This window comes from Dermacentor variabilis, chromosome 6 (assembly GCF_050947875.1).
Source record: "Dermacentor variabilis isolate Ectoservices chromosome 6, ASM5094787v1, whole genome shotgun sequence".
Lineage (NCBI taxonomy): Eukaryota > Metazoa > Arthropoda > Arachnida > Ixodida > Ixodidae > Dermacentor > Dermacentor variabilis.
This window is the reverse complement of record NC_134573.1, coordinates 133,927,422-133,943,261: the sequence shown is the minus strand read 5'-3', so window position 1 is coordinate 133,943,261 and position 15,840 is coordinate 133,927,422. Positions and strand designations below refer to the sequence as shown.

Below are 15,840 nucleotides of genomic sequence, written 5' to 3'. Positions count from 1 at the left end.
TTATTTTAAGTGGTTTATGCGTTTTTCCTGTACCCTTCCATGTCCTCCAAAAGTCTGGGATACTGATTATCAGGAGCAGCGACTGAGCGAGGATACAGTCCATGTTCATTGTTTCCGTGTCGGAAAAATTGCTTGGCATCGACGAGTTTTACCATTATTTCGTTTGATGTCATGATTTCCTGGCGCCTATAGTCTTGTGAACTCACTCACTCACTCACTCACTCACTCAAAAGAGAACGCTAATAGATAAAATGAAATACTGGTATATAACCGGCACAGTCACTGAAAGTGAAGGGTTTGAGGCTGGTTGCCTTTTGTGACTGCGCTGGCCTGTCGCCCCCCCCCCCCCACGACGCATCTTTACTCGTAGCAGTTTCAACGTATAAAGCTGCGATCTCTAAGTCCAGGGGAACAAGAAAGGCTTGTCGGCGGATCATACAAACTCAGTTATTAAAGCGAAGGCTTTACTGGCCGCGAACTTGCGATTTCACCGTGGCCGTGCTCCGAGGAGGCACATGACGTCACACCGCGTTCCTCGTCACACCGCGTTCCTCGTCGTTGCGTTCGCCTCCGTTCGCTTCGCCAGCTGCGTCGCATACCTGATAACATGTCGGAGGAGTGAAAAGGAGAGCTCGCGTGCGCCGCAACCACAGTTGAGGCGGCAGTATGGACGGCGACAGTTCTGATAAGCAGGAGGGGGCTGGAATCGACATCGGAACGAGATGAAGAGGAAACGAATCGCCCAGGAAACAGACGAACAGCGCGCCGAACGACTGGCTAAACGCCGCAACATATCTAGACAACCAGACTAGCCTGGACTTGCAATCAAGATTAACCAAGGCTAACCATGCTATTATGCCTTAGCTTTCGCTACGTATATCCTGGCATAGCCGAGCTGAGCCAGTGTCAATTTGTATTATTGATGCCTATATACGTACCGAGCATTTATTTCACGGTGGCGCAGTATGTTCCATGTTAATATCAGATTATAAGTAACAACTACGCAATAATGTGCAAATGAGACAGGCTACTACGCGCCCGTCACGGTACACGTGCGAGGGAAAACAAAGTTTTAAGCCATAGGCTACGTGAAACTTAGCGTGCTAGTCTTGTTGCATCGTTAGGCACGAGGTGCATCGTTAGGCGCGAACCCGGCTTACGAACCAGATTTACATCGTTAGGCGCGAGACAAAATATGTTTCTGGAGAATACCGAATCTCATTTATTCTCGAGCGATGATCGTGAGATCGTCGGCGTCGTTCCTGACAAGCGCAATAGTCACGTGGCATCAAACGCGGTGATCCTCCACGGAACGGGAAAGCCAGTTTTTCATCGCGCCTTCACGGCCGTAGCGAAAAAAAATTGGAGGACGCTTAAGCTTTGCCTTTAAGAATGGAACGCGATAGTATTCAAAGATCCATGACTGCTTGTCACGCTTCCCGGCAACCACAGCTTTCTTGCATCCGGATGCGCGGAGCGGAGCGCCATCTAGATGTTGTTGCAAGGAACCGAACGGGCCTCACGGTTCTATGAATGGAAGAAACGCTGTAAAAGGGGTTTGTGTTTGAGTTGCCGTGTAAGAAAATTATGTTTTCTTGTACATTCAAATCACAATCCGACGCTATCATGTCTGTAGGTCGTGTTTAGGTCGTACTTTACGATTTTTCTGACACATTTTACTTTGAGGAATTCAATCAGTTCAGTAACGCCTCTGCGCCACGCGGAGGGTCCGCGTGATTGTGGTTCAGAATGTTATTTTTTTTTTTCGACACGATGTCCGACGCCGACACAGGATATTTTGCGACAGGGGGCCCTTAACGCTGTCGCGTTAATATAGCGGGACTGGACCGGGCCATCCCAACGGGTGTGCAGACACGCGCACACGACCAGGACGGCACAACTCTAAATCCCTGCAAGACCGCAATCAACTCCCAAATTCAATGGCAGGGGTGTTTCTTCGGGGGGTGAAACTACCGCTATTGCCGGAGCACGTCGCCTGTTTAAACCACGTCTTCCTTTCTTCCTTTTTGTTTTTCCCCTTTCCTCCGCTTTCTCGTACGCACGTTTCCACCCTCAAAATCCTCGCTGCCACAGTTCATCGCGGTATAGTGTTCCTTCGCCACTTCCTATCGCCCAGTTTTCGCTCGGCTCCAGCACGGCCGCGGATTCCCCTTCGTAGTCCTCCCCCTGCTTCGTCGGCTGCGCCGCAACACCCGGCGCCTTCTGCCTCTGCTGCGCGGTTCCCTGTCTGCTTAGCAAGCCGCCAGGTAAGCGGCGGCGGCGGCGTTGGGACTGGCAAGGGGCGCCCATTAACGTTTTCCCCTGTTATTTCTGGCTCCCCTCCGCTCTGTCTGTCGGACGGCCGGCCGGTCGTCCCGCCTGCATTATTCAATGTGTCAGCGGGACCGTACGCACCACCGTATACGTGTGCGCCGCACTCTCTCTCGTTCCTGGCTCCCTCCCATACAACAACTAGCCGCTCAACACACTGCTTCGGCAAGCCTCCCCCGTACGGCACCCCGCAACCACCAGCCCCGATTCCAACCTTCCCCGCGCTTCGCTGGGAAACAAAGAAACCGCTCGAGCGTTCAAGCAGGTGAAAGCGCGCCCCTTCCTGATTTTGTTTTCGTTTATTTATTTATTTATTTTATTTCTTCGTCGGCGTCCACCACCGGGTGTGCGCGCTGTCGCGACATAAGGGAGACGAGCGCGCGTGTTGACGGCGGCGTCGTGTTTACTGCGCACCTTTCCGCCCGCAAGAAGCCGTGCTTGACAGGAGCGCGGGGAAGTCTCAGCGCGGGACCCGATCGGTACAGGGGCGATCACCACTTTTCCGCCAACGACCACCTTTGCAGTGGAAAGGTGCAAATCAAAAGTTGCAAAATCCGCCACGCGGCGCTTCCGAGGTGTGTCATCGTGCAGACGAGCGAAATGAAGCGCCAGCCGGCCAGTCGGTCGAACAGCTCTCTCTTGAAAATTGTCAGCTTCTCCCCCGCTATTCCTTATTTGTAAGATTTTTTTTTTTTGCGACCTGAGGTGACAGCGAACCCAGGTGCGCTTCGCCGTTGTTTTGGTCGTCGTTGCCGTTTTCCCTGATTTTTCCATCGACAATGATGACCTCCGCAATCGTCGATGTGATGTGCAGTTTCCGGTTGCTTCGATGAAGGGAAGTAAGTATTTTACGATCGAAACGCGTGATTGTTTTCTTTCTTTTCACCAGTTTGACCGCATCGGCATGCGTTCGACTACTTCGCGTGCGTTGATTATGGCGATTTTCATTTGATTTGTTTACGTCTTGACTCATTTCGGACACACTGCGAGTCATGAGCGAAAGCGGGCATGCTTGCGTGTTCGTCGCAAGCATTGTTTTGCGTCTATGTTTCCTACATTCAGAACTTGGAGGTGGTAGCGCTAAAAACAGGACGAAGACTAGAGCAGACAAGCGCGGCGTTGACTGACAATCAACCTAACGGCGTCGTCTTTACTCTCGTCTCCGTTTTGTTTTTAACGCTGTCACCCTTAAAGTTCCGAAATGTACAGACCAGCCCAATCCAATTCTCTTCTGCAGGCGATTCCTATATTCCCTTTCTGCTCGCTTGCTCAATAATCTGAGTGTCAGTACAATCTTCTCGAGACCAGGTCTGGCTTCCAATGTGCCGAATGAACAAAAAAAAAAAAAAAGGAACTAATGAATGTACGAACGAACGAGACCCGAGCCTCTAGTAGCATAACGATCCCTAGCAAGTAAAACAAATGAACAGCGTTAAGGATAAGCAAGAGATAAAATAATGATGTCCAAGACAAAAGAAAAAAAAGGAAGAAAGAGAAGGAAATCAAGAACAGAAAGGTGTGTAGTGTTGAACTGTAGAAACCATAAGCTAGGAAGTCCGATGAGCAGGGAAATGGTGAAAGGGGTTCGAGGCAAGAATCAGACGGCGGCCCGCCTCTTTTGTCGTTTCCTGGCCTGCACACGTGGCTCTTGTTAGCCCTATTCTTTGTGCAACCCGCTTCGAAATTGATCTCGTGCTGCTGGCCGGGATTCCGCATCGCTCATGCTCCGAACCAGAAAAGTAAAGGTGAAAACCGAGCAGGGAAGGGGGTGCTATAGTTGAAACTGAGCTCCTCTGCTAGCGTCTCATTTGTTTGTTTTCTTTCGTTTTTTTCCTTCTTTGCCGCAGCGAGAAATAGCAAAGCACTTTTCATCGCTACTCCTCCGAATCTCTGGGGGCATTATGGTGCAGCATTGTAGAACAACGCGGTAACGCAACGTGACATGAAATACCTTAATAATTCGGCATAAGACACTGCACGACGACTTGATAATTGTTTCAAAACTTCGCATTGAATTCACGCAGCACCACTCGCGTGTTCCGAACGGCCGCACGAACGCATGCCTGCATGCACTAAGAGAGGAAGTCGTGGATGCTGCACCGCTTCGCACGCGTACCATGCACAAAGGCAATGCGCTACTGCCAAGCGTTTACCGGTCATCTCGCATGGGCGTAACCTCGTTTAGCTTTTATGCAGATCTTTCAACCTTCTATAGAGCTATGGTCCTTTTTTTATTCAACTACAATTAGAATGTGACTTTACTCATTGTTCATTGCCTTTTATTTTATCGCAGAAAGTATTGCTTAAGGGAAGAAAATGAAACTAAACAAATAATTAGTGCGCATTGCACCCCACCTCGAGTATATCTCAAGTGTCATGGAGCCGTATACTACATGGGGGGGATTCATATAAAGTAATAAATGCCGTGTGCACAGTTGTCCTACATGCAGCCAACGTCATGAGTATCACCGAATGCTGGGAAATCTTAGCCCATGTTTCGGGTTCTCGACGTACAACCTTACGCTTATGGGACCCGCCGTGGTTGCTCAGTGGCTATGGTGTTGGGCTGCTGAGCACGAGGTCGCGGGATCGAATCCCGGCTACGGCGGCCGCATTTCGATGGGGGCGAAATGCGAAAACACCCGTGTGCTTAGATTTAGGTGCACGTTAAAGAACCCCAGGTGGTCAAAATTTCCGGAGTCCTCCACTACGGCGTGCCTCATAATCAGAAAGTGGTTTTGGCACGTAAAACCCCAAATATTATTATTACGCTTATGGAATGTTTAGTAGTTGTACTACAATGTGATAATTGAGGCCAATTTTCGCATAAATCCCCTCGTAATACAACTCTTTCTGTTTTACAGAAAAATGTCCACATCTGCCACAGAAAGTTTCACAAGCAATGGGAAAGTCGTTTTCAATGTACACCGACGCCTGACTTCATGACATGGGGCGGCAGAAAGCTCGTGCGGCCAGAATCGCGCGCTTCAGATTTCGTCGCCGGGCAGTGACGAGGATGCGAATGAATGGTTCTATTCAATAGACAGCGAGAGAGTATACAGAGACATACAGGCGTGTTTTCTACATCTGACTGGATGACAAAAGCCGCTGTAGTGTGTTCTGCGTGCCGCTAATTTGTAGGGATGTGCGAATATTGATTTTTGAGACCGAATCGAATATAGTATGGAATAGTTTTTGAATAATGAACAGCCTTTATCGCAATCAATATAAAACGATGTCCACAACCTAGTATTCTTAAGGTTAGCAAATTTGCCTGATTGCGTAGTACGTTATGAAGCGTTTTTTTATTAAAAACACAAATTGAGAATTAGGAACAAACAAGGAGTTTCTTCGCATGCACATGACTCTTGGGACAATGCGAATGATCGCTGTATAATCTGTAAAGTATGGGTACCTAGATACGTAGCCTGATCCATTGCGCAAGTTCTCATGTTTTATGTAGATTATGCCCGCCAGGGTGAAAATTTACCGTTATTTGGCGCCAATTTTATGTTTAATTGGGCATAGTTGGCGCTTCGAAATATTCTAAAAGTATTCCAAAAGTATTCGAAAAATATTCGCATTTACGAACAGTGACTATTCGATTCAAAGACCGGATCGCATAGGACACTATTCGATTTGTTGTTCGAAAGCTTCAAATATTCGCACACCCCTACCGGTAAAGATACAGACAGTGAGTGGCGGCGGTAACTCTTTAGCGATACACTATATACAGGCAGGTCTTTCAAACGGAAACACCCGCTTTCATTGAGGATAGAGGGAAAATAAAGGGGTAACTACAAGCAACTTGTCAATATGTTACGGTAACGATTATGTTTGGTTCTGCTTTAGCCAATCTGTTCAACAATTTTTTCATTAACCAATTCACAAGTAACGCAACACAATAGTATACAAAGACCTTGCACAAGCCCAAACACCATATTTTTTTACCCAACAGACGCTCAAGAGGTAGCTTCGGCAATAATAAACCTTAAAAACAGTAGCGTTTGGGACGTAGACAAGCTGCAATTAGGACCACTAAAGTATGTAGTGCATGAGATAGCGCGTCCATTAACGCACATTTTTAATCTTATCCTTTCCACTGGTGTATTTCCAAAAAAAAACATGAAGATTGCAAAAGTAACTAATCTTTAAAGGCGGTGACAGAAATGTATTGAAGAACTATAGACCCGTATTGATTTTACCCGTTTTTTTCCAAAACGATAGAGAAGTTCTTGTATATAAGATTGTCTAACTATTTTTCTAAACAATCATTACTACACAATTTTCAGCATGGATTTCGTCAGCATTGTTCGACGGAAGCCGCGCTGCTAAAGCAAAAGGAAATAATCTTAAAAAACTTCTCAGACCGTAATTTAACACTGGCAGTACACGTAGATTCATCGAAAGCCTTTGATTCATTACAGCATGAAATACTAATTGATAAATTGCAGTCATACGGTGTACATGGCATTGCGTATGACCTCCTAGCTTCTTACTTAAGGCATCGTAAGCAATACGCAACAGTAGGAACATCTTCTTCAGATATTAAATGCATAAAGATGGGAGTACCTCATGGCAGCATATTGGGGCCACTTTTATTTTGTGTTTACGTCAACGACCTGCACTCCTTTACCTTAAATCCACATGTAACATCAATTTGCTATGCTGATGACACTACATTATTAATCGCCGGTAAAGCAACTCACGACATACAAAAGATATCTGATGAAACAATGCTGCTTTTACTGGAATGGACAAAGTGCAATTCCTTACTTATTAATACCGCAAAAACAAAAGCAATACTCTTCAGACCAAAAAATAAGGTTGTAAACTTGCCCTTGATTACACTTGGTCACAATGTGATTGAAATATCAAAATGCATGAAAGTGCTGGGCATATATTTTTCAAGTCCTTTAACTTGGGATGACTATATCCGCGAAACTCGTTAAAAATTGCGCAAAACTGCGGGTATGCTAAGCAAATGTAGACATATCATTCCTCAACGTATAAAACTACTACTACGTAACTCGTTAGCCCTTTCTCAGTTATCCTACGCCCACCTATATAGTATGGGGCACAACAACAAAAACGAATCTCAACCGACTGTTCCTAATTCAAAAGAAGTTTATGAGAATAATTGCAAATGTCCCACATGATTTTCACACGCAGCAACTCTTTAAACAATTTAAGGTTACAAATGTCCATAATTTCTATAACTATCGTTTACTCCAGAAATACTGTTCGGCCACAAGAAAGAACTCTTTTTACAGCGAGATTTCAGAATTAAGAGAAAATATTGCCGTATACACTACGCGTCAGCAAAATATTTGGCACATACCTACTCCTCAAAAGAACTATGCGAAACAATAAATCGCTTTTACTCTTCCAGCTCTGCTCAATAATCTTGCTAACAAATCTGCAGATGTGTCACAGTTGTCCAAAAAAAAAAAAAAAAACAATACGATATCAGTTCCTGTGAACTATGATGCATTTATTTATCTATTTTCTTGTATTTGCTCATTATAGTGAAGCTTTCCTTCGCATTTTGCAAAATGCTTAGGTTTCCTTGCGCAATCATTGTCCGTACATGTGTAAAAGCAGTCATTTGTATGAAAATGGTTCAATAACTGCTGCTGCTGCAGTGTAAAGGGGCAGCCACCTCGTCAAGCTACTAATCTCAGTAGCTTTATGTGGCTACTCCTTCCTTGTGTGTTTGTTCAAGGAGAATAAATTCCATTCAATTCAATTCAACTTGTAGATGTAGACCTTTACGTTTCAATCATAAATCAATTCTGAGGGGCTGGTCAAGAATCGGGTTGCCCCAAAAGAATAGAATACACTGTAAGATGCAATATAAATTAGCCACTTGTTGAACAACAACTTTAAACAGCGCGACAACGGACACAGCAATAGAATCACCGGTTGTTAGGCAGCACTCTGTCCTGTAGTTCTTTTGCTTTGTCCTGTATCGCACTGTTTAAGGCTATTGCTTGACAAGATCTAACGACCAGCCCGCATGAACGCGAAATTAACCACTAATCGAGACTATTTGGAGCTTACAAACAAAAGAACCAGAACTTAAGGAGCACATAGCAATGAAAATGAAGGAATGATTGCTTTAATTCTAACGCCTGTCGTGTTCTTTATCGTACGCATAGGTCACGTGCATGCATGGAGCCGGTTGAGTGGGTACTAACTACAGTAAAGATGGGCTGCAGCATCGCACATGAATGCGCGCGTCAAGGAAAACTTGGGATTAGGTGCGGGTGGGTTCGGGAGCCTACGAGGCCGAAATACTGATATTCTGGAAGGCTGGAGGGAGTTCCTGAGAGCGAGCGGATAGGTATACACGAGAGGAAGCTCCGTTTGATTTATGATGTTAATGAGGTTGTTACTCGGAGCGAGTTTCACCGACCGCGCAGCGGGGGGAAGGGGGGGGGAAGGGGGGGGGAAGGGGGGGGAAGGGGGGGCACCCTGTTATATGCGTCTCACTGCCACGAGCAGCGGTCGGTCGCGCGGTCGTGACCACGTTTAAAGGAAAACGGACTGGCGCCGCGGTTAGGGCGTTGCGGAGGGGATTGGCCCGTATAAAGGGGACGTTAAAATGGAAGAGAGAGCGGTGTTTTTGGAAGGGTACATGCATATATATAGTGCACGGCTGTAACGACGCTCAAGCGAAACAGCAGTGCGCTTAGAGCGCTCACCGCTTGATATACTGGTGCCACTTTCGGACGGGACACTGGGAGACCCGAAGCTTCGGGCGTACGCCTGTCTTTCTCCGCTTCTTCTGTCAGCGTTCGTGGTTTACATTTACTCCGCGAGTGGCGTGACCAGTGGGGACGATATGAGAAGGTATACATCGAATAATCGAATACGGATTGATGAACACAAGAGAGAGAGAGAGAGAGAGAGAGAGAGGGGGAGCAAGAATTGATATAAGGGGCGCAGGGGAGTGCATAGATGCCTCAGTACGGTGGGTAGGAGTTGAGGGCCGAGTTAGTCCAAGCGCTGGCAATGTGAAAGGCAGCTGCCTGCAGCCCCAAAGACGACTGGGCTGTCTACTCATCGTCTGCCCTGCCTCCTTTTTACCGGCTCAGCTTCGGGATATCCCAATCCCATTTTCTCTCTAACGCAGAGAACAAAGCAATGATAACAAGAGCGCTGTTTCCATACTGTTGCCCGATCTCTGCAAGCTATTTCTTTCTGTGTTTTCGTGGTTGGCTGAGCGCTGTTTTGGTTTCGTGGCCCTCGTGATCCCGACCGCACGCTTCATGGTTGCGGCGGTGGGGAGCGGCCTTTCGCTGGGCTTTCGGTAGGGGAGAAATCTCTCCCGCCGCATTCGGAGCAGGGAAAGCCATCCAGGTGTGCTTGCCAGTCTGCGGCGGGCACGCACTGACGTGGCCACGCGAGCTTTTGTTCTGCGGTGTTTATCCTCTTTTGACTTCGTTTTCTTCTTCTTTCTCGTCAAGCGGGAATTGCTTTATACAGCTCCACTGATGTCGTCATCTCGTGTTTTTCTGCGCGTTGTCCTCTAACATTAAAAAAGAAAAATTCGAAAGCTGCCACGAGCACATTTACATGCGCGCGGATTCACATGCATACTCACGTGCGCACAGACATACGCACAGAAGATAAATACTACCTCCCAAAGAGTAGTCATCTGAGTTATAACGGCTAACCGACGAAAGAAGGGGGGAGGGAGGAATCCGGTATATAAGACTTGCGCCACCTTCAGAAAATAAAGTTGTTAGTGTCATCTAGACTACTGTTAGTCTTCTACTACTATTTGCCGTCTTATTTGTGCCACTTCTACGATCCTGTACCAACTAGGTCAATAACAAAACAAGTCCTACTTGCATGAGACGGAGTTCGTCGACCTGCGTGATTTCAAACACTCTGGCCGAGGGCAACCCTCACCTGGTAAGAGAGCTTCCTGAAGAGAGATGGCGCTGCGGTCGGAAGGCAGCTGCGAGTTCCACAGCAGAAACCTTTGCAGTTCCTCGCGGTCCTCCGAGTGCACCAGCTCGTAGACGCTCTGGTGGCAGATGTCTGACTGTCGGAACAGGTGTGAACACGGCAACACGATCATGCGGCGACGCATCAGGTGTAGCAAGTGCATTGCAACGTGAGTGTAGCTGTCTATAGTTAAATGGATCACGGGTATAGCACACTCTGCAGCTGAACGCGACGTCACATTTACCACGTCGCGTTCACTTGCAGCGATAAAGGTGAACAGGACGAAAATACTGCGATATATAAATAATTTGGTTAGTTCAAACCCGGCTATAATGAACTTTTATGAACTCTTAAAGATGATTTCGTTATAGCCGAATTTGACTGTATGCTCCTCTATCGTGTTACTTAACACCGGCGGAAAGGGAAGGGGAGATATCTTTTAAGGGTGACAGTGAGGACAGAGGTTGTGAATAACACATTCGCTTGTTAGATGAATCCATAGCATGCATGACCACGAGGCAATACCCGTGAGGCACAGGAATGCAAGTAATATGTGGCTCGCTCTGCTGCTCGAGTTCGAGTGTGGCTAAGGCTGGCGAGTCACGCTTAGGGATTACTGCGTGGATTACTTCTGGGAGTGTTGACGTCGCAAGCAAAAAGAATAAATAAATTAATAAAAGTCTCACAAGCAAAGAACGTGTGATGAGACGTTGAAAGTTATACAGGAGTTTCTCGTTTCTCTTGGCATCATAAATCCTATATAAACGTATGGAAGATCCCAATAAAAGGTTTACTGATGAGAAGAATTACATTGAATTCCAAAACAATCGAAAATGACAGGACCTGATCACTGCCTGTAGATTGCTCGTGCACACAGCGGGCCCATATAAGTGAAAATGTCGCAAATCCGTGGCGTCCCACTCGGACGTCATCAGCACCTCTTATGCGGTTGCGAACTTCAAGAATAAAAGTTCGTATTCATTTTATCTGCTTAAAGGACTTGTTGCCTTTAAAGAAAGTACGCAGAGTGTTCCAAAAGGGAATGACCTGCCAACGTAGGCTGATTGTTTCTCATCGCCTCCTTTTAAGTTGCAGTGACGTCATAATTTCAACTCCAGCTCACGTATTTCGTTTAACGTATAGAAGCGTTCATTACCGTCGTCGCGCGCCAACTCCCTGTCAATATGTCACTGTGAAAGAACTTACGTCATCGCTGAAGCGCAGCTGACAATACCTATAGATAAGTGAACTAGTTCAACGAATACGCTACAGTATAATAGACAGTTTTAGTATAGCGTACGCTATACCATTGCGTACGCTAAAAAATAGCGGATCTTCACTGCGCATGCGCTGAACGCTAAACGAAATAGCGGGTATAGCGGGCGTACGCAACGCAAACGAGTTAGCGTTAGCGTTTTTGCGGGGTTTGCGGAGCTTGCGGGAAACATGGCGGCGGTCCCGGCTGCCCACTTCGAATTGAATTTGGCGTTGCTTTTGTAAAATGCACTTCGTTCGTAGCAAATGACTGTGTAAACGGCTTTCGCTTAGTCTCAGGCCGCTTCGGCGACAGAGTATTATGGATAACCTCGTGGTGTTTTCGAGATCGCTTCTCGTTTCGAACGAGTCGAAGCCTAACGAAAGAAACATTCGAGATGTCAGCGCCACCTGTCGCTAAAGGCGCGAAATAGCCGCAACGACGGCATATGGCCTCTGAGATCCAAAGATATCGCCGGCCAACTAAAATTGTCGAAAATGTGCGCTGCTTAGCGTACGCTATATTATAGCGTATAGCGTACGCTATAGCTGCGGACGCTAAACTAAAACTGTCTAATAAACAGTTTGCGCATAAGCTGGCACGTTGTTTAATAACTTCGCCATGCGCGCTCCCTGGCCGACTCGCGAAGGGCACTGCATGGCACGAGCTCGTAAGCGAGCAGAATACATAAGCAAGCCCGACACCACCTCCCGATAAATCCGTCACAAGGAACGCGCGTAGGCGACGAGACCGCCGTCGCCGCTTGACCGTTGCATACTCCTGCCGATGCACGACGCGTTTAGTGGACAGTGGGCGAGCAAAAAGTGAAAGATGGGGAGCGTTGCGACGACGTGGGGAGGCCTGTAGGAAGTGTGTGTGTGTGGAGGGGGGGGGGGACAGGGGGGTCGCGTTAATTGCGTCCGCGGACAGGACCTAATTGATGTCGCGCAGTGATGAACAGCCCACGGTTCAGCGAGCACCCACCACCACCACCGCCGACGCACGCCCTCCAATTCCCTTTGTTGTCCCTCTCCCTCACTCGCTGAACGACCAACGAACGAACGGTGCGCGGTCCCCAAACGCGAGCGTTGGCAGCGCGAACGCCACCGCCGCCGTCCATTCAACGAGCGGCAACGGCGGCAGCGTCGCGACAACGCAGTCGCCAGTGCAACTGCTGCTGCTGTTCCTATGGCGAGCGTCGCTGCCGTTGTGCTGTACGCAGGGGGGCCGCCGAATGACCGCCATCGCCAGGTGGCCGTGAGCGCGTTACCTCGCCTTTTGTCCTTCTCTCTCTCTTTTTTTTTCTTCTATCGTTTAAAGTCTCTTTGTTCTATCATCCCTTCAGATCGATTTATTTCGTCACTCCACATCTTTCTCTCTCTGCCGCTCTATACCTTCCCGCGGTCCTTTTAATACCTGCGCGACGGTCTTTCTCTTCGGGCGACGTCAGTGGTCGCGGACTTAAGGTGCGCGTACGCATCTAGTACGCATCTAGTATGTATAGTACAGTAGAGGTCTAACGTGGGACTACAAATTTCTTTATTTTGATGTTCTGTAATGTAGTCTGGGGACACCTTACAGAGCAGTTGCAGACCAACGGCCCGCGTTTCGATGAACAAATTAGCTGCGTCGGAACACTCAGATCGAGAAGAATAAAACGTATTTCCGTCGTAAGAAAAAAAGAAAAGTAGAAACAAGAAAAAAGCTTACTGAGGGACGCACTTGGCGGGAGCAAACTTTGCGTGCTATTTTAAGGCAGTAGTTGTTCTAATGTGCTTACAAGCTAAACGATAGCTGCCGATATCAGTGAACCAAGTACGAAATATTTGTAAGAAACTCACCTGATGAAAGCCCAGGTACGTTTCTACCGTATGAGATGCGTAGAAAACTTCTCCGTCGCAGGTGAGTATGAGCAGGAAGCCGTTGAGCGCCTGCAAACGCCGCAAATATGTCACGTTTCATAATCGCAGCACCGTGTGCACTATGCGATGTTATATCAAGGTTAGAATTAAAACGAGACTCGTTTAGTGTTAAGGCGCTGAAGAAAATATGGAAGACCGCTCTCACTTCCACTTTCAATTTACTGTTTTGTGATTACGCAGATGTTGCTATGGTGTTACGCAGACGTTCCGGAGTCCGAAACTGCCATGGTTATTTATTGTTTTACCAGATGGGGGGCACGAGCAGTGTGACTGAGCATAAGATTCGATAAGAAATAAAAAGAAATAACACGATTTATCAAACAGTCGTTAGGCTTGTAAGAAGAGCCTCAATTTGAATACTGGTCACCGTAAATTTTAAAGAGCGAAAAGTAGGATTTCGTATTTTAAATCCCGTAACTTGCTAGATTCTCCCTGTAATTCTTTTAAAGTTATAAGTTGAGGTACTTCACCGATTAATTATTGGACCCTAGTAGACGTTCTCAACAATCATGACTCTATATGTGGCAAGCTGGCGCGGGAAACAGAGAACGGCGTCCCCCCATGATCTTTAATTTGTTGAGATTTTATGACTTATCATGCCTCTGTGACTCTAGTAACGGCCGCTCTGCCATTGCAGGGGCATACTTTGCTAACGCAACTTAACTTCGTATTCCTATTTATAGACTATCTAGGTTCTGTCAGCAGCGTGGGGCGGCTACGCATACAGGTCTTGTCGGAATTAAAAAAGGTCAACCTAGCGTTTTGCTCAGAATAAAATAGTGAAGTTGCAGCAACAAGTGCACAGAATACTGTGCAATGTTACGTGTGCGTCTGTAGAAAGCCAGTCGCACTTTGAAAGAGCGACGATTCTGCGCTCAATTCACTCCATATTGTTCTCGAGTTCCACACGAGGGCAAGGTTACTTCACTGCATGCAGTGTGTCTATGCAGTGAAGCCAAACCTCTCTACCGTTTTTTATTTTATTTATTTATTTTAGGTGTCACCGTCGTCGTCGTCGTCGTCGTCGTCGTCGTCGTCGTCGTCGTTGTTGTTGTTGTTGTTGTTGTTGTTGTTGTTGTTGTTGTTGTTGTTGTTGTTTAAATTACGTTTGTTTGGACACTGCCGCCGAGGCGGTGGAGGTACATGTGGTTCAGCTCTGGTCACAAACTCATTTGCATATTTCCGTGGCTTAAAGCTACTGTTGAGGACAACGAAGCGAGCAACTGGGGCAATGCCCGCTGTACTTTATTATTTTGTGAATGCAAGTTTACGCAACTGTTCTCTGATGAAGGTGTTGGTGTGACTTTGGCGCACGTGATCCAGTCACGCCCCCCTCCCCCTTTTTAAAAAAAATTTCTGCGACATCGACTGCAGGACGGGTTATTGACTCCAGTGTTTTTGTGCTGCTCGAAAAAGTCAGTCGAGAAGCACGGAACGCTTGTACCACATGGATTAACGCTCTCAAGAGGGTTGCTGTTTACCCGGTGATATGGGTAATTTTATAGCCTTAAGAAAATGTCAATGTACTAACTGTAGTATGCTTTAAGGATATTACATGCTTGCGCCACTTAGCCTGTAAATCTGATCATCTCGTAACATTTCAGCGGATTCCATCACACAGCGACATATTGGACAATGAAAAAGCGAATGAGACGGCTCGTAACGGCCACTACCTCCAAAATTCATGAAATATACTTTCTGCAAAAAAAAAAAAAAATTGAGACATCGGCATTGGCAAAGCGGTATGTTTGTAAGGAACGGAATAAATTCTTATATTAATTTCTCCCTTCGGGCATTATCATTTTGCTGTACTGTATTGACTCTGAACTTCAACCAATGCTCCCAATCCAAGGCGACCACCTCTGGATTAAGAGACACTCTACCGTCGCCTACGACTTACCGTGCCACAAACAGAGAGTCTCCTTTACTGCATTGGTCAAACCAAAAGCCCCTGTTGCGAACAACTGTGGTTCTCTGGAAATGATCGAACATGATCTACTACGCTTTACAGCGTATACAGTGATGAAAGGGCAATATGCAAGACAAATATGGCAACAACCTGCCCATGTTTTTTGACACTAAGGCGCATATTAGGACCCTGGTGCGCTCCATCAATGCAACGTCGAGCACTTGATTCCTTCTTTAATTACCTTGAACCAATTGGTCTTTCTCTCAGAACACCAGCTGTTATTTGGACAACGTACATCGTGTAAAAAGGCAGCAGTGAAGTTAAGACGGCGCATATATTCGAACAAGTCTGACTCCATAGCGAAATCAAGACATCAAGTTGTATCTTTTTTTCTTCGGCTTTCTTCTGCCCTCCTTCTTTTAGGGCTTTCCTCCGCCCGCTCCCCTTCTCTTGCAGACTAATGT

At 46.8% G+C, this 15,840-nt stretch overlaps 1 protein-coding gene across 1 annotated transcript in view; it reads right to left on the bottom strand.

Moving 5' to 3' along the window:
* ss (aryl hydrocarbon receptor spineless) overlaps positions 1-15,840 on the bottom strand; it is a 179,008-nt gene that overhangs the window by 27,992 nt on the left and 135,176 nt on the right. The window contains exons 4-5 of the mRNA XM_075697542.1: positions 13,387-13,476; positions 10,252-10,387 (exon numbers count right to left, since the gene is read on the bottom strand). Coding sequence (XP_075553657.1) covers positions 10,252-10,387; positions 13,387-13,476 — 226 coding nt within the window. The remainder of the gene's footprint in view (positions 1-10,251; positions 10,388-13,386; positions 13,477-15,840) is intronic.